The following is a 19,051-nucleotide window of genomic DNA, read 5'->3' as shown; positions in this document are numbered from 1 at the left end:
TGACCCCCATTTCTCCCTGGGTCTGCCGATGCCTTCTCCCCAGAGCTGGCTGCATTGCCTTCTCCCCTTGCTACTGGGGCAGTCACATGGTCTGCATACATCTCTGCCGAGGGTACCCTGCGACCACACAGCCTGGAAGCATTTCAGGAACCTGAAGTCCCAGGACTCCTGGAGCACCAGGGGAGAAATGGCAGCTGCTTTGCCCAGGTGCTGGCTGAAGGCTTGTGAGAGTGGCTCTGAGGCTCTGGACCCTGAGTGCCAACTATGACCTTGACTCAGCATCCTTCCCAAACAGTTCTGCAAAGCTGCCAGGACCCCCACCCTTCCACTGCACGCATGCCCATCTTAGCCTACTCCACCTGGAATCCCTTCCCTAGTAACGTGAGAAGATGGCACAAGTCTGAATCCACCTCAGTCTCATCAGTATCTCCTTGCCTTCCCTGGCCTCAGAGGACACTGTCTCTCCTACCCTCACTCAGGGCAGAGCAGCAACCCTGGCTCCCTCTTCCAACCCTGGGTACCACAAGAAGCACAACAGAGGGGCTCAGGCTATGGGCTAGAGTCCCTGCTGAGGTCCCTCACCTGTTGTCAATAGGGGACTGTAGTCAGGAGTCTGGTCATGACTGGACTGATTCGATTTGACTGGTTGGTTTATTCCTTCTTTCCTTCTCCCCTTGCTGGAAAAATGAATTTAACACGTTGTGTCGTGAAGAATTAACTTTCCCAAAGAGAGGTCTGGCTTTTGCCATTGGCTACTGGAAGTGATCTTTAGACCTTTGGAATATCAGGTCTGATAAGCATGTCTTCGTTTGCATGGGGACCTTGGCCACCAGACCGTCTAACAATGTGATGTATGATGAGGGCTTTGGGCCATGCAGTATCATTTCTCCCTGCAACCTTTGGAAGGCTAGAGGCTAAAGATCAGTCACCAGGGCCGTGTGTCATCAAGCCCCAACAAAACCGGCACCAAGGCTTGGGCGAGATTCTCTGTGTGTATTGTCATACACTGATGCCAGAAGCGTAACACTGTCCTAGGATTCCATGGAGAGAGGACATGTTTGGAACTTTTCCTGGCCCTCTGCACTTCCTCCCTAGGCTGATTTTTAACCTGTGAGAATAAAAGCTTTCAGTGTGTCCTATGAATCCTTTTAGCAAATCTTTGAAACTGAGGATGGTTTGGGGGAACCCCTGAAACTTGCAGTTGGTGTCAGAAGTGAAGGTGGTCTTCAATTCTCTCTAACTGTATGCTTGGCTAAACTCACACATGTTTTACAAAATGTACACAATGTGGCAAGATAAGACACCAATCGGGAAAATGAGATTAGAAGAAAGCAGGGTAGAAAGATAAGCCAGTGCCAGGAACACCGTCGTAACCAAATTGCATGCTTCAGTGTTCTATCCTGGCCATAGGGGGCCACCCACATGGCTCTCTACTCGACAGCAGCAACTCTGAGGAGGTAGTAACGTCAGCTATACGGTCACAAGACTGCTCAGGGAAACAACCCTGGGCCCTGCAGTTTCCGGCACTTTGTTGGAACTTCCTAAATATTTGTAGGATGAGTGGCTACTTTTTATTTTATTTTTTATTTTTGCGGTACGCGGGCCTCTTACTGTTGTGGCCTCTCCCGTTGCGGAGCACAGGCTCCAGGCGAGCAGGCTCAGCGGCCATGGCTCACGGGCCCAGCCGCTCTGTGGCATGTGGGATCCTCCCGGACCAGGGCTCGAATCCGTGTCCCCTGCATTGGCAGGCGGACTCTCAACCACTGCGCCAGCAGGGAAGCCCTTGAGTGGCTACTTTTATATATCAGTTGATGACAGCTCTGATAAGAGGAGGCAGCCTCCCAGATTCTGATCAACTATGGGACACTGATGAGCTGGAGTTTTGAGCCTGTGGTTGTGTGGAGAGCTGGAACCTGATCAATGTTGAATTTGCTGAGAAAAGTGTCATTCTGTGCAGAGCTGTCTGGGCGGCCAGCTGGCTTCCCTCAGGCCATCCCACTTTGTTCCCGTCGGGCTCTCTTTGAGTGCCTCCAGTCTCAAATAGAAATTAACAATAATGAATGAATACAAATACAAATTAATAATGACACCAGCAATACTAACATTTACTGAGGGTTTTCTGTGTTGGGACATCACAGATAGAGTGTGTTACATCCCAAATTTGTTTCATCAAGTAAAGTCCTGCCACCAAGATACCAGAGGACCTGGGTTTTGGCAACTGTATGGCCTCGGGGAAGTCCCTCCACCCCATGGACCTCTGGTTTTTATTTTCGTTTTTTGTGTTTTTTTGTAAAATAAGGGGTTGGACAAGATTAGTAGGTTCTGAACTTTTTTTCTTTCCTATTTTCAAACGAGTTCTACATCAGCACCTCGCATGTCAAGGAATAAATGCAGGCGCACGTCTTTGGTTGAAGCTCTGGCCCGGACCTGCTTCCCTTAGCAGTCCTGGACACAGTGCTTCCCAATTCCCAGGGGGACTCCCAGGAGGACAGATCCAAAGCCCCCAGAGTCCATCTCATGTTCTAGGAAGCCCAGCCCAAGAAGGCAGCATTTCACAGCTCTACTCACTGGGAAAGAAACCTTTTGTGATTAGAGACAAAGGCAGCTCAGGCTGGGGAACTTTCTCTCTGCTTCAGCAAAACAGAAGAGCAGGCAGTGTGGGGCATTCTCAAACCTTAGCGTACAGCGGAATCCCCTGGGGACCTGGATGAGCAGGTGGATTCACAGCCACCACCAGGTCTCGCCACCATCGTGATTCCCTGGGTCTGGAGTGGAGCCCAAGGAATCAGCATTGTAACCAGCCCTCTATGTGATTCTGATGCAGAAGATACAAAACCTGCACTGTGAGAACAATAAGCAGAGCATATGGCGGGGAGTCGATTTTAGGAAAGAAGGGCAGACACGTCGTACTTACAAGGAAGGTTGAGGGAAGGGTGTGGGTATAGGAACCACTCTGGGATTTGGATGCCCAAGAGATAAGGAATGAGTCGTCAGGCAGTGTGTTTTAAAGGGGCTCAGGGAATTCCCTCATGGTCCAGTGGTTAGGGCTCTGTGCTTCCACTGCAGGGGGCAAGGGTTCAATCCCTGGTCAGGGAACTGAGATCCCACAAGCTGCTGCATGGCCAAAAAATAAAATAAAATAAAATAAAATAAGGCTCAGCCCAGCATGCTGCGTCTCTGTGTACATAACGGGCTGATCTGGTGAGCGGGCAGGTGGCATGGAAAGCACCGAGCTGGGCTTAACTTGCCGGCAGCAAAGCCCTCTGTGTCCTCAGATCAGGGGCTGATTGGTGCTGCCAGAGAACAGTCTCAAATCAGCCTATTCACGTATCTTCGGTTAGAGACTTCCTCCCTATTCTCTTCAATAGCCACAGACCCTGGACAAGTACGAAGGGGTGCCAGGTCTTCACAATTCCCAAGCCCACCATCTCGACACTTAACCAACCTTCAATAACAACCACAACTCACACTCTTTGAGCCCTCGCTCTGTGCCGCTCTATGCTAAGTACTTTACAGGCATCATCTCACTTCATTTTCACAACCGACCTACAAAGCTGGTGTGGTGAGAATCCCATTCTGCAGGTGAAGGTTCCAAACCAAGCAGTTTGGTTCCAGATATGTCATCATTTCTCCTGCCCACCCCACTACCTTTCTCCAGATCTTTAGGGCAATTTGTTGACCAGAAAAGCTAAAGGTGGCCTTGAACTCTTAAAGCTTAGCTATTTCACTGTGATTCTTTTTCTAAGATTTTGCTCCTGTTTTAGGGTAATCACATAATTTACCCTACAAACCAGGATACTTTCTAAGAGTGAAAAGGAGCATGATTAATAATTAGGCCAGGGACTTCCCTGGTGGCGCAGTGGTTGAGAGTCCGCCTGCCGATGCAGGGGACACAGGTTCGTGCCCTGGTCCGGGAAGATCCCACATGCCACGGAGCGGCTGGGCCCGTGAGCCATGGCCGCTGAGCCTGCTCGCCTGGAGCCTGTGCTCCGCAACGGGAGAGGCCACAACAGTGAGAGGCCCGTGTACCGCAAAACAAAACAAAACAAAACAAAAAAATAATAATTAGGCCAGGACAACAGACTTAAGCTGGGACTGTCCCAAGAAACCTGGACCCAGACTCACTTCATCTGTTTCAGACTTTGTCCATTCTCCTGAAATACCTGCCTTTGACACACCCACCTAAACCTTCATCTTCAGCAGATAACTTTGCCTCCACTTGACAGTGAAAATTGAAACCACATGACAGGACACCCCTTAACTTCTTGCCACAGACAAAGAAGATGCTACCTGCATCTCTGATCATCTTTTCTTATTATAATGAAGGGCCATCTTGCAATCTAAGACTGGCTCTTCTTCCTGGGCTCTGAATCCCAGTTCCCTCCCATCTTCTGGGGGTGGTGGGGGAGGCCTTGCTCCACTGACCATCTCCTTTCTTTCCCACAGCTCCACTCCCTACTTGCTTCTTCTCTTCCCAGCGTTTAAATATGTTCAAATCTCTCCCATTTAAAAAAAAATAATCAACAGCATAAACAACAAGGCCCTACTGTATAGCATAGGGAACTATATTCAATATCTATGGTAAACCATAATGGAAAAGAATATGAAAAAGAGTGTATATATGTATAATTGAATCACTTGGCTGTACAGCAGCAATTAACACAACATTGTAAATCAAGCATACTTCAGTAAAATTTCAAAAAATCAGCAGCAATAAAACTTTCCCTCTACCCTGTTTTCCCTTCACCTGCAGCCTTTATTTCTCCTGCCTGTCAGAGTAAACTTCTTGAGAGACTATGACTTCTAAGCTCTTGAGCGGGTCTCCAAGGCTCTAAAGTGAGCTGTCTCCAGGGCGCCTCTGCCGCCCCCTCTCTGATCTCCGCCACCTCACTCTTGCCCCACTTGGTCAGGATGCCATCTGTGCCTCCGTGTACTCTGCTCTCTCCCACCCCGGGGGTCCTGCCCAGGCTGGCCCCTCACAAGGGACACTCCTTTTGCCTCTGTTTCACAATGGCTCCTCTGGGTGCTCTTCAGCAATTTGCGGGCTATTTCGGTTCTCACCAGCCACCTTCATAGTTCAACTGAATAATCACTCTTTTAACCCTGACATTTAAAAAAGAAAGGAAGAAGGTAAACCATGTATCAGGCGCAGCCCCTTTGATGGAACAGAAGACATGTGCAGGTCTCAATGTGCTTTGCTGTGGGAGGGAGGTGACTGATTTGGAACTTATCTGCTAATGGCTCTGCTGTGTGGGTCCCAGTCCTGACGAGAAGCTGAAGAGAAAATCTGATCAAAGGTTTGACCCTTTATTATCCCTCCATCCTTTCATCAGAACAAGACCAGCTTTTCACCAGCCCCTGTTTCCCAAGGCTGTTACCTCAGGGGAGTTGGGGTGGGAATTGGCTGCACAGTGTGGCATGAAGGATCTTAGTTCCCTGACCAGGGATCGAACCCGTGTCCCCTGCATTGAGAGCATGGAGTCTTAACTACTGGACCGCCAGGGAAGTCCAGAGACTTATTTCTCATTAACTTATTTGCCCCATAAAGACTCAGGCAGAGGAGACAGGGCATCTAACTTTGACTGGCTGAACTACTTTATCATATATAATAGTATCTTAATCTAGGTTCCTCCCAAAGCAGGGCCTTTGACAAGAACTTGGGTAGAGGTAGTATTTTCTGGGAGATGATCCAGGAAGCCAACATAAAAGAATGAGGAACATGAGATGGGGAAGGGAGAAAAGCCCATAAAAGGTGAGGACAACCGGGCTCAATCTGCTGAAGAACTCTGGAGAGCAAGCCTCAGAATTATCCCATGGAAGGGCAGGGAAGCTGCGGCATTTATCCACCAACGCAGCACTCTATTGGCTCCAGGGGTTGCCTCTGGGGTCTGTATACTCCCTACACTTTCCAGCTGCACTGCAACCAGACTGATGCCCTTCCATTGCTGCAGAGATAGCCCTGAAGCAGAAAAGCAGAGGTGCAAACTTCAGGGTGGAGGGGCACAGTCGTGAAACTGTCCACCACAGCACTGCAGAAATCAACTGGGTCACAGGCTGTGGTAAGGGGACTCTATGTGTTAACTGGAACTCTCCCTGCCGTCGTTCCACTGAGGAGTCCATGGGACAGGAAAGGAGAGATCAAAGGCAGCGTGAGGGAGACCTCCCCCTGTGAAATTTTCAACCAGAATGAAGGAGAACCTGTGTCACCGTTCTTGGAACCCCCTCATCCATGGATGAGGAGTTGAGAGAGGGAGATTGGAAAGAGATTTCTTTTCTCTCTCTTTTTTTTTTTTGGCTGCACCACGCAGCTTGTGGGATCTTAGTTCCCTGACCAGGGATCGAACCCGTGCCCCCTGCAGTGGAAGCACAGAGTCCTAACCACTGTACCACCACGGAGTTCCAGAAAGAGAGTTCTTTAGAAATAGCTGTTATTTTATTGTCAGTCCCCACCTCATCCCTCAAAGGATAGATGATTTTATGTCTGAGGGAACTTCAGAGAGAGGACATGTGCCTGCAGGTGAGAGTAAGGGGACCGGAGCCTAAGTCAGGGCTCAGAGAATGAAAAAAAACTGTGGACTGAGATGGGACTCCCGCGGGGCAGCCAAGAGTGTGGCAATGTGCTGTAGATCTCGGAACCTGTCAGGGGCCAGGAATGTTTTTGGAGGGCAACCGAGGACCACCTATGAGACACAGCCTGTTTGGTTGGCCTGGGTACCATACAGTGGGGACAGTTGGAGGGGTGAGGGTGCAGACGAGGCATGCAGCCAGGTGTCCAGGAGCTGAGGAAGGACTTTCAAAGGACCACCCAGAAGAAAGATGCATCCTTCCTGGGTCAAGAGTAGGAGAGAAAGAGCCAGCAGAAAACTGTAAAAACCCACAAAACTGCTCCTCAGAAGAGTTCGTCTTAACCATCTGCCAGACCCACAGAGCGCAAAGTCACTCAGCCAGATAAGAACAATTCTACTACCTGCCCACCTTCCTGGAGAGGAGGAACATGAATTGGGGAGGCAAGCTGAGGGGAGAAGGAGGAAGGGGGAAGCTGAGTAGAGAGCAGGACCTCTCCCATTGCCCTGCTGTAAGCTTCCAGCCTGAAATAGACGCAAGCCAAGGCAAGGGGAGATTGCTTGATTCTATTTAAGTTTAGAATTTTGTATATTATTGGGTTGGCCAAAAATTTCGTTTTTTGTTTTTTTTTTCTGTAAGATGGTTCTAGTAGCGCTTAGTTGTCTTTAACTTCATTTGAAACAATTTTGTTAGATTCAGTTGTGACAGCTGTCATTTCAGCATGCATTTAAAAAAATCTTATCAATGTTTGTGAATTTTTGTGTAGCCATTTTAATATTGAAGATGGAAGAAAAAAGCAACATTTTCGGTATATTATCCTTTATTATTTCAAGAAAAATAGAAACCTTTCTACCAAAGAAAGATTTGTGCAGTGTATGGAGAAGGTGCTGTGACTGATCGAAAATGTAAAAAGTGGTTTTCGAATTTTCATGCTGGAGATTTCTTGCTGGACAATGCTCCACGGTCGGGTAGACTAGTTGAAGTTGATAGCGATCGAATCAAGACATTACTTGAGAACAGTCAACGTTATACCACGCGGGAGATAGCCAACATGCTCAAAATATCCAAATCAAGCCTTGAAAATCATTTGCACCATCTTGGTTACTTTCATCGCTTTGATGTTTGTGTTCCACATAAGTTAAGCGAAAAAAACCTTCTCAACCATATTTCCACATGTGATTCTCTACTGAAAAGTAACAAAAATGTCCCATTTTAAAAACAGATTGTGACGGACGATGAAAGGTGGATACTGTACAGTAATGTGGAGCAGAAGAGATCATGGGGCAAGCGAAATGAACCACCACCAACCACACCAAAGGCCGGTCTTCATCCAAAGTAGGTGATGTTGTGTATATGGTGGGATTGGAAGGGAGTCCTCTATTATGAGCTCCTTCCGGAAAACCAAATGATTAATTCCAAAAAGTACTGGTCCTGATTAGACCAACTGAAAGAAGCACTTGATGAAAGCATCTGGAATTAGTCAACAGAAAACGCATAAACTTCCATCAGAATGACGCAAGACTGCATGTTTCATGATGACCAGGCAATAACCGTTACAGCTTGGCTGGGAAGTTCTGATTCATCCATCATATTCACCAGACATTGCAACTTCAGATTTCCATTTATTTTGGTCTTTACAAAATTCTCTTAATGGAAAAAATTTCAATTCCCCAGAAAACTGTAAAAGTCACGTGGAACAGTTCTTTGCTCAAAAAGATAAAAAGTTTTGGGAAGATGGAATTATGAAGTTGCCTGAAAAATGGCAGAAAGCAGTGGAACAAACTGGTGAATGTGTTGTTCATAAAGTTCTTGGTGAAAATGAAAAATATGTCTTTTATTGTTAGTTAAAAATGGAAGGAAATTTTGGGCCAACCCAATACATGGGACAGAAGTTCTCATTTCTGAACTGAGAGCAGAAACCTCAGGGGAAGACCACCCCACTGAACAAGATTGAAGAAGCAGTGAGAGACGGAAATGGAGTTGCATTTGGGTCGCAATCCATGAGCCAGAATAAAAAATCAGATTTCCAGAGCACTTGAAAATCATGTTCGGAGAAGGGTTTTCTCCACACCGGACTGGAAAGGGCTTAGTGAGGGTGAGGTAGGGGCTGGGGAGGGAGTGATGCAAATTATTTCCCTCTGCTCAATAAGTACAATGTACTGTTTATGGAGACAAGTTTAATCAATCTGCACACAGTCACCTTTTGTGTGATCAGCATATTCACTGCAGCAGCCGTGAATGTCCTCTCTCTGGATCTCCTTTCAAGAGAGAACCTGTCTTCAGCTGTGAGGGATGCAGTTAACTGACAGCCTCCAGCTGCAGCACCTGCAGCATCCTGGGCAGCCCTAGCCAATGACTGCACGCAGTGAGGGTGCGGGAGCTCCGCTGCAGAGCTCCCTGCTGGATTAGCGGAGACTGCCTGCTCAGCATCATAGTCCCAGACTCTCCTTGCTCATTTCTGCTTCCTTTCCCTTTTATCTCTTACAGGCTTTACCCCCACCCCCCCACTCCCTCCCACACACACATTAAACCTCTTTTTTTAAAAATTAATTAATTACTTTTTTTTTTTGACTGCGTTGGGTCATTGTTGCTGCTCACGGGCTTTCTCTAGTTGCGAGAGTGGGGGTTACCCTTCGTTGCGGTGCTCAGGCTTCTCATTGTGGTGGCTTCTCTTTGTTGCGGAGCACAGGGTCTAGGCGCATGGGCTTCAGTAGTTGTGGCTCGCAGGCTCAGTACTTGTGGTTCACAGGCTCAGAGTGCGGGCTTCAGTAGTTGTGGCACGTGGGCTCAGCAGTTGTGGCTCACAGGCTTTAGAGTGCAGGCTCAGTAGTTGTGGCACACAGGCTTAGTTGCTCCGCAGCACATGGGATCTTCCCAGACCAGGGTTCGAACCCGTGTCCCCTGCATTGGCTGGCAGATTCTTAACCACTGCACCACCAGGGAAGTCCTAAACCTCTTTCACTCCTAACTCCAGTATCTGATTCTCAGAGAACCTAACTCATGTGCTCAAACCTTCAACTGAATTTTTTCTTCCTTGTTTTTTTTTTTTTTTTTTCTTTTTGCGGTATGCGGGCCTCTCACTGTTGTGGCCTCTCCCGTTGCGGAGCACAGGCTCCGGATGCGCAGGCCCAGCGGCCATGGCTCACGGGCCCAGCCGCTCCGCGGCATATGGGATCCTCCCAGACCGGGGCACGAACCCGTATCCCCTGCATCGGCAGGCGGACTCTCAACCACTGCGCCACCAGGGAGGCCCTCTTCCTTGTTTTAATATTATTTTTTAAATGATTTTATGTTAAAAAGTTTTCATACTCAGACTGAGACTTGATGTACCTTTTCAAAAAACCCAGCCCCTGAGGTTTGATAATTGTATAAATTGAAGTTTAAGAAGTATCTCCTTCATTCTCTTCTTCAACTTAGCAGATCTTACTCATCCTTGAGGTCTCAGCTTAAATATCATTTCTCCATGGGGACCAGCATCCATAGGACATACAGAGATGTCCCAAAAGACAGAGTCTGCCTGGGGAGATAAAGATGTTTTTATGGTCATATGATCACAGCAACATAGGAACTGCTAAGGGAGACCCAAGGCAGAATATCCTGAAAGCCAAATGATAGGGCTAGATAGAAAGTGTTCAAAGAACTTGGGGAAAGTGCTATGTCTGGGAATTCTGGGAATACAGAGAGTAGGGATCTAGGAAGGCTTCATTTAGGAAGTGGGATTTCAGCTGAGTTTGAGGGACAGGAAACATGAGTCAGTGGGTAAACCATCTTGCCAATCAGGCTCAGAGAGATAACTCTTCCCAAGGTGGACAGGGAGGGGCTTAGTGAGATGGAGGAAGTTAGAGGGCTGCTACATGGGGTGAGAGTCATCTCCCTCTCCTCAGGACTGTCAGTTGGTCACTCTGTCTCTAGCAGCATCCTGGCAGCTTGTCTTCTTCACAGCCTTCGGGGCTGACTAAGTCACACCTGGGGCACACTGGGACATGGGGCTGCTGACATGGGAGCCCTTCCATGGCTGCTCCTCCTCTTGCTGTTCCAGGAATGTGAGACAGAATGCTAGCTCCAGGACAGGAGTATCTCTTTCCCCCTCTGTTCTCCTGCTGGGTCTTGGGCTAGCAATTCACCACCTTTGGGACCAAATGCTTCAGCTCTTCTGGAGTAAAGAGGACTAGGGTGTGGCTTCAGTGCAGGACCAAGAGATGAGGAAACCTGGGGATATGGAAGGGGAAGCAGCCCCATATCCCTCCTGAGGATATGGAAGGACAGCGAATGGAGAAGAGAAAATTTGGAGGGTGGGGCACAGATGGAAGCCAAGCTCTGGTAGGTGCTCAAGTCAGGTGCAGCAAAAAGCTAGAGCCAGAAGAGGCAACTGGAGGACAAGGTTGAGTGTGGGTCATAGAAAATACTCAACTGAGATTGAGACCACAGCCCTGTTGCCAGTCTCAACAGACTCGAGACACCATCTTTTCTTTCTTTATCTGCAGCCAAAGGGGACTCTGGAGATGGGGGGATCCCAAGGAAGTGGTTGCGGTCCTTCAGGAGTCCATCACCCTCCCCCAGGAAATACCATTTGATGAAGAGGTTGAGAACATCATCTGGTCCTCCCACATAAGGCTTGCCACTGTGATGTCAGGGGAAGAGGGACATCCGGCTACCATCATGGTGACCAACCCTCGCTATGAGGGCTGAGTGAGCTTCCTGGAGCCCACCTACTACCTGCACATCAGCAATCTGAGCTGGGAGAACTCGGGGCCTTACCAAGCTCAAGTCAACCTGAGGGCGTCCCAGATCTCCACCATGCAGCACTACAATCTTCGTGTGTACCGTGAGTTTACTGGGAACCATAAAGCTGCTTTTTCTGGCTCTCTTGAGCTTCTCACACAAAGGATCAGGGGTCTTAGGACTCAGGGTTATGGCTTGAGGGTCTGGGATGGGAAGGCAGTCTGCCTCCAGTGTGTCTGACCCCAGTATTTGCACTGCAGGTAAAGTGACCTGGAGTAGCAAGACCCTGGACTGAGGCTGTTCCTGTGGATGTGCCCAACGCAGTGAGATGGGTCAGGGGTTTAGTTTACAGACATCTAGGGAGCCTCTCTCTCCCAGTGAGATTTTGCATCCTGGGCATGAATGCCACCTCCATTCTTGAGCCTTTTGTCCTTCTGTGTGATTTGAGGGCTACTAATCAGGGTCTCCTCTCTACTTGAACCCAAATTTCCTCTTAGTGCCTGTGACATTGACTGATTTTCTTTTTTCATTAATTAATTTATTTATTTTTGGCTGCGTTGGGTCTTCATTGCTGCGTGTGGGCTTTCTCTAGTTGCAGCGAGTAGGGGCTTCTTTTGCTGCGGAGCTCGGGCTCTAGGTGTGTGGGCTTCAGTAGTTGTGGTGCATGGGCTTAGTAGTTGTGACTCCTGGGCTTAGTTGCTCTGTGGCATGTGGGATCTTCCCAGACCAGGGATTGAACCTGTGTCCCCTGCATTGGCAGGTGGATTCTTAACCACTGTGGCACCAGGAAAGTCCATTGACTGATTTTCTACCTTGAATCTTGCAGAGGCACTGATTAAACTATAAATGCCCCTGGGAGGGGTGATAATATTTTCTAAGATCAAGGAGGCAGGACAGAGTTTGAAAGAAGGTGGGGTGCAAAGGTAAGAGAGAGAAGGCAAGTCATAAAGGGGAGGTAGAAGATGCCAAAGCAGCTCTGTCTGCTTGGCAGCTACCCTGGGGACTCTGGAACAACAGGTTTGATGGTGGCTGTTAGTTTGGCTCGTTTATTAAGTGAAGCAGGTCTCAGTGGGCAGCATCCATACCCCAGTGTTGAAGAGCTTAGGAAAACAGACCCAACCCCTGATTACTTAGAGGGTCTTTGTGTTTCTCCTTCATCTAGGATGGCTCTCACAGCCTCACATGACTGTGAACTTTGAGATCTCTGGGGAAGAAGGTACTGTAATATGTCCTTGACATGATCCGTAGGGAAGGCAGGCCTGGATGTGACCTACTGCTGGATATCCTGGGAGGACGGCGCTGACATGGCCCACGAAGGCTCTGTCCTTAGCACATCCTGGAGGCCCAGGGAAAAGGCCGTCTCCTACACATGCAGGGCAAACAACTCCATCAGTGACATCAGTTCTCATCTCATCCCTGCTGGGCCCTTCTGTGCAGGTACCAGGGCCCCAGAGACATCCCCTGAGCGACCACAGGGCCTCAAGTCTACCCGCTCCCTCCCTCCCTTCTCCCCAGGAGAGTACATGGAATCTAGACCTAACTACTCCCGTGGAGACTTGAGCCCTGGATTGGGGAGGGGCCCCCCACTTTCCCTGTGCTCCTTCCTAGTCCTCCCAGCTTCCAAAGGTCCCTTCTAGTCTCTTACTCAGGTTGAGATTACTCCCCAGACCCCAGACCCTGAAATTCCGTGAATAGAATATACATTTCCTGAGATACTTGCCAAGGAACATCAATTGAATGTGAACTTGAGACCCCCTGTGTGGAATTTGGGGTAGGTGTCTGTCCCCTAATCCAAACCTTCCCTCTGGGGAGCCCCTCTCTCCTTGCTTTCTTCTGTCCCAGATATTGGCTACCCTTTGGAGAAGTCCTCCACTTCCTTCTGTCTCCTGGCCAAGGCATTGCTCATCCTCTTGCTTTTTGTAATTCTTGCTGTGGGGCTCTGAGTCCAGACAAGATGCAAAATGCCAAGAATGAAGAAACTCAGGAGAAACAGAATGAGACTGAGAAAGAAGGGGAAGCCTGGCCCCAGCCTGGCCTGATGGCCCCCTGGGGACCCCTGCCCTGAGCATTGTTTCTTCCCAGCCCCAAGGGAGACCTTCCTCTCCTTCGCAGACTCATCTCTTCCCAGGGGGCCAAGGGATGGGTGTCCCAAGGGCCATGGTCCCCGAGGGAAGATTGTCTGGCAATAAAGTCAAATTAGGTGACCTCACTTGGGAGGAGCTGTTTGGTCCTTCACTGGGTGACTGGCAAAACCTGCTTTCCTGCATTTCTTCCATTCCAGTTACCCTCTGCCAACCCCACGTGCTTCCCTCACCTGCCTTTGGGAAGGAAAGTGAGTCTAAAAGACCCGCTCACAATGAAGTGTTGGTATGTTATTATTCATGCCTAACCCATTCCCCACCAACACACATAACATTTACACTTCAATAAGAAAAGTGAGAGATTCCTTTTAACCTAATTGAAGCTGTGACACGTGAATGGGAGATTTCAGGCAATGAGAACTCTACATAAGAGTGGTGTTATTCCTGCCGATCTTTCTGCTCTCACACCCTCCTTCCGCCCTGGCAGATGAGTTCACTTAGCTACTCCCACCCACCCCACCCCACCCCACCCCAATCTAGCGGCTGTCCGGCACGGGCGCTCTGAAGCACCCCAGTGCAGTCCTACTCTGGGTCTGACCTTTCTACTCTGACCTTTCCGTCATCTCCCTGGTGCCAGCTTCTCTGGGGCTCTGGTGCCTGCCCCACAGAGACGGCAACTCAGCCGGATTAATAGCGGAGGGCTGAACCCTTGACCTCTGTTTGTGGTTGGTGTTACTGTCCTGTCTGTCCCTTCTCCATAGATTTCCAGGCCTCACACCTTCTCTCTAGACTCTTGTCCTGGGTTAATGCCCACCCGCTATACATATATTACCCATCCCCCCCACAAAGGCCTTTAAGTTTATATGTTCTTTCTCTTTCCAAAGCCCAGTGATCAGTCTGAATTCCTCACCCTCTGCTTAAGTCTTGGTCATTCTCCCCACATCAGATCTTGTAGATGTTACTTAATGTGGCTGCTGTGGCAGGGTGGGGAGGGGGATGAATTGGGGAGGGAATGGAAAGCCACTCAAGTCACAGGACATGCCTAGGGAGTGAGTGACCTGGAGGAGGGTGGTGTGAAGGATACGGTAGGGAGATCACTGGGTGAGATCTCAGGAGATCTGGGCTGTGCTCTGCCACTGGTCTCTGGCTTGGGACACTTTGCCCAGCAGATGTCCATGGAGGCACCGTCCCCTTCCACCAGGAACATGCACTTTGAAGGAGAGTCATGCACAGGTGCAGCTGACTGGCGCTCTTACAGAGACAGGGCTAAGTGAACGCCTAGGCTCCCACAGGGGCAGGAGGAGCCGGTAACCCCGGGGGATTTTAGAAGAGGGTCTGAGGGGTAGAGACAGAGCCATGTGGCAGAAGCCATGCCGGACATCCCTCTGCATCTGGATTTCCCCTCTCAGTGAGGAGAAGGATGCTGACCTCCAAAGTGATTCCCAAGAAAAGGAACACTGAGGCTGTGAAGGGGCAATGGGACGCACTGGGGAACCACGGGGACCAAGGATGGCTTTAGGGAAAACAGGACACATGGACCAGGCACTGGGACACTCCAGGAGGGGGGCTCCACTGGGACACTCCAGCCAGGGGTATGGTGGAAACCAAGAGTCAGGGTCTCCGGGGCTGGAAAGGAAGCAGGGCCAGGAGGTAAGCAGGGGCTTCCTGTCTAGGTTTTTGGGCAGGAGATGGAACCCTGTAGGGCTTGGGAAGGAGGTGATGAGGTTGGGAAACCGGTCCCCAAAGAGCTCCTAAGAATAGCAACCGATCCACTCTACTCCCTGAAGGCCTGAGTCCTTGTCCTGCTGGAAGGCAGTCCCTGGCCTGAGGCTGGTTCTCTGTGCCTCCCTTTGGGCTGAGGAGACCCACCTCCAAAAAGGCACGAAGTTCCAGGACCAAGCCTGCAGCACCCAGCTCCTCCAATTCCTTTAATACCTTTCTGGAGACTGAGTGGAAAAGGCCAACAGCCATCTTGCACACACAGGGGCAGGTCTTTTCTTGTATATTTCAGAGTCTGGCACAGGAAGTCAATAAGGGAATGAATGTCCCTGTATGGCTAGCCCAGGGCCCTCCCTGGAATTTGGCAAAATACCTTCTCACACCCAGTCTCTGAACAGAGAAAGGCTGAGGTCCCCAACCAGTCCAGAGCACCTGGAAGACGAAGGCTCAGACCCTCAAGAAGGTGGAATATAAGCTCAGAGAGACCCAGGCCTCTTCCTCTGAAGCCAGGATAATAATCACCTGACAGCACTTTGCCTTTTGCAAAGTTTGCTGTTTTGAAATAGGTGAAAAGCAAACTGAGGGGAGGAGGATAATATTTGAGCATTGAAGTGCCAGGCATTGGGCTGGCCCTGGAGAGGCGGGAAAGACACTGTCTGCCCTCAAGGAACTCTTTGTGGGGTGTGTAAGATATAATTACAATGAGCTGTGACAAGGGCTATGGGTGAAGGTGAGGGCGTGGTGAGAGGAGTCATTGATGGTGTCCTGGAGGGAAGAGGTAAACAGAATTTTGACCTGTGGTTAGCAGTGAGTTCAGGGAAGGGAGAGAAGGACATTCTAGCGAGACAGAAGATAAGTGGGAAGCCACTGATAAGTGAACAAGCACCATGAATTCTAGGGACTACGAGGCCACATGCTGCTGCCCTGTGATGAAGGGGTAAGTGATAAATGAGTCTGGAGAGGTAGGCAGGGCCCCTCTGATAGGCTAAGGGCTGGGGAGGAATTCAAGGATGAACAAGACCAACTCCACCCACTCATGGAGCTAGAGTCTCGTTGGGTCAGCAGATAGGCACGCCAACAGCCAAAGAACAATCGATGAGGAACCATACCTCTTTTCTGATCAGGTGACAGGACCAGTGCTCATAGCATGTGGTCAGCAAAGTCCCTGTAATTGACAACATTGTCTGGTCTTCTTGTCAACAAGTTGAAAATACGTGGGCTGGCTGAAGCTTTGGTAGAATGATGCTAGGTAGAATCCTAGCAGATTGAATACACTATCCCAGACGGTGATGATTATGGATCCAGGACAACCCAGAGGAAAATCTTTAGTTTTGAGCCTCAGGGACTAATTTTACCGACTTTCACTCTTGGCATGGTGAGGGAACAAGTTAGGGTTAGGTTCCTTTTCTTACCAAAAAGCCAACAAGATGCATCTGAATCAGAGCAAAATGACAGTAATAATAAAACATAAAATAAACTTCCAGAAAAAAAAATGACCATATCATAAACTTTAAAAAATTGAAAATCATTTTAAATCCCAATTTTACAAAAAATTATTTTAATGTCCAAAAGAGTTTAACTTATCTTCAAGAAAACACTGGAGACAGCAGAAATGAAACCTTTGAACCAGAGATGGAGCTGATTCTAACATGGGGAAGGGAGGTCTTTCCCACTAGTTGGTGAGGGGCCAAGATGTAAAAGAGGTTGCGCTCTTCGACCATCTTTCCTAGGCATTCTGCCTGGCCTTGCTTTCATGCTGTGTTCACTGACATGTTTTCATTAGAGTCTCAGCACTGTTAGGTCAATCTGTTACATTGTAACATTGGAAGCAACCACTTTGGGAAAATTTGCTGGAGGGATTGTGGGAGAGATCAGGCCACTGCTCCTGCCTCCTCCCTCACTTCCCATCCCCCCACTTCCCATCCCCCCATTTTCATCTCAGGCTGTGGCAAAAAGCACCCAGATGTTTACACCTGGAAGAACTTTCGAGCAGTCAAAGTCCCTGAAGATGGGGCTTCCCTGGTGGCGCAGTGGTTAAGAATCCACCTGCCAATGCAAGGGACATGGGTTCGAGCCCTGGTCTGGGAGGATCCCACATACTGTGGAGCAACTAAGCCCATGCGCCACAAATACTGAGCCTGTGCTCTAGAACCCATGAGCCACAAATACTGAACCTGTGAGCCACAACTACTGAACCCTGCGTGCCTAGAGCCCGTGCTCTGCAACAAGAGAAGGCACTGCAATGAGAAGCCCGCGTACCGCACCGAAGAGTGGCCCCTGCTCGCCGCAACTAGAGAAAGCCTGTGCAGCAACGAAGACCCAGTGCAGCCCCCAAAAAAAAAAAAAAAAAAAAGTCCCTGAAGATGGAATGAGTCACTGTAAGGCGTGGTGAGCTTCCTGGCCCAGAATGTATTGGGCTGGATGACCACCTGGAAGGGGGGATGTGGCAGGGGTCTTGAGGTAGGAGATAGATGGGCACTTGGGCTGGACAGCTGGTGTTTGTCGTGTGGAGTAAAACTAAAGCTTTGTTCTCACCCAGGCACTCCAAGGACAAAGTTAGTGGCGGAAGCTGAACTCTGCTGAAGTAAAGAGATAAGGGTCCCACTCCTGAGGTTAAGGGAAACTTCCCTGTCTGCACATGAGCAGGAAGGCTCCTTGGAGGTCAAAAATGGAGGGGGCACCACCCCATAATAAGTGTGGATGTGCACACACGGGCCTCTGGGGTGGGATCCATCTTAGCTAAAAGTTGTGCACGCATGTTGGGGAAGGTCCTAGGACTGGTCAGGTGTGCAAAAAGAAACGAGATAATATGCCAAAGGTAAACAAAGACACAGAAGGACTGTCCTGTATAAGTGATTTAAGTCACCTCTTTACTGTGCTCCTCCTCATTAGAGAGGACGCCCATACCCTTTCTCTCCAGGTGTATATTTCTACCTTGCTTCAGTCTTAAATACACTGTTTTTCTGTGTGCTCTCCCACTTGTGCTGTGTCTCTAATAATAAACTTTGTACCTGTTTTTACAGTTTTTGCCTCCTTGAAACATTCTTACTTTCAATGGAGGTAAGAGCCAGGGAACTTTGTCTCTAGCCTCTAGCCCCTGGTGGTCTGGCGGTTAGGATTCCTGGTTTTCATCCAGGCTTCTCAGGGTCAATTTCTGGGCAGAGAACTAAGATATCTCTTCAGGACCGCTCACCGATGTCCCTCCGAGTTCAGTGTGAGCCGTGGTTAGACCTATTCTGTTGGATCTCTCCTGGTGTTGAGGCCATGATTGGGAATGGTGCACTCTGAGGGGCAGGACTTCAGTCCGGGGTGAGATCAGAGTGCTGCTTTTAGGGAAGGCTTCCAGGGCAGCACCCAGACAGACTTAAGACTGCTTAAGCCTGGTGGGGAAGGTGTCATGACCCTGCATCCCCAAGGTGGCACCAAGGTGAGGAGGTAGAAAGCTCTATGGGGCAGACATGCAAGATGTATTTTTGCCTGCTGTTGAAGTTTCCAAGGGGGTGGGTGTGATCGACCCCCAGCTGGGTCTGATTCCAGCTCTGTCCTGTGCTAGACAGGAAGTCTTGGGCAGGTGACGACACCTCGTGGAGCCTCAGTTTTCTTATTAGTCAAACGGAGCCATACCTACTTCTGAGGGTTTCTGTACAGGTTACATAAGAGTCATGAAGCATGTAGTCCAGGATCTGGCTCCCTGTAGGGGTTCAGTAAATGATCACTTATTTCATTCCTCCTCTCTGTCTCCCGAGCCAGGATGTCTCTCCCCTCTGGGCCCGTTTCTCTGGGTGGTTGGTGCTGGTAGCTAACTTGGCAACCTCAGGCTGGGAGCGCCGCCTTCCCCTCTGCACACTGTGGGCGGCGCCTGGGCAAGATTTGGGAGCTCGCCAGTGCAGACAGGTATTTCCAGTCCAGCCAGAGAAGAAATGTGTGGAGGTGGGAATGGGGATGGGGGAGGAGATCGGAGGAGC

At 49.4% G+C, this 19,051-nt stretch overlaps 1 protein-coding gene across 1 annotated transcript in view; it reads left to right on the top strand.

Moving 5' to 3' along the window:
- The window catches only part of SLAMF9 (SLAM family member 9), a gene marked incomplete at its 5' end in the record, with an annotated part of 56,739 nt that extends 43,271 nt beyond the window's left edge, over positions 1-13,468 (top strand). Inside the window, 8 exon segments of the mRNA XM_082612208.1 lie at positions 11,049-11,069; positions 11,072-11,250; positions 11,254-11,389; positions 12,449-12,504; positions 12,507-12,524; positions 12,528-12,723; positions 13,129-13,226; positions 13,230-13,468. Of these exon segments, the coding sequence (XP_082468334.1) occupies positions 11,049-11,069; positions 11,072-11,250; positions 11,254-11,389; positions 12,449-12,504; positions 12,507-12,524; positions 12,528-12,723; positions 13,129-13,226; positions 13,230-13,325 (800 nt within the window). The 3' untranslated portion in view covers positions 13,326-13,468.
- Positions 13,469-19,051: the final 5,583 nt, after the last annotated feature.

Source organism: Mesoplodon mirus (genome assembly GCF_964341445.2).
Source record: "Mesoplodon mirus genome assembly, chromosome: 3".
NCBI classification, from domain to species: Eukaryota; Metazoa; Chordata; class Mammalia; order Artiodactyla; family Ziphiidae; genus Mesoplodon; species Mesoplodon mirus.
The sequence above is the reverse complement of the archived record's forward strand: the minus strand, read 5'-3'. Positions and strand labels throughout refer to the sequence as shown.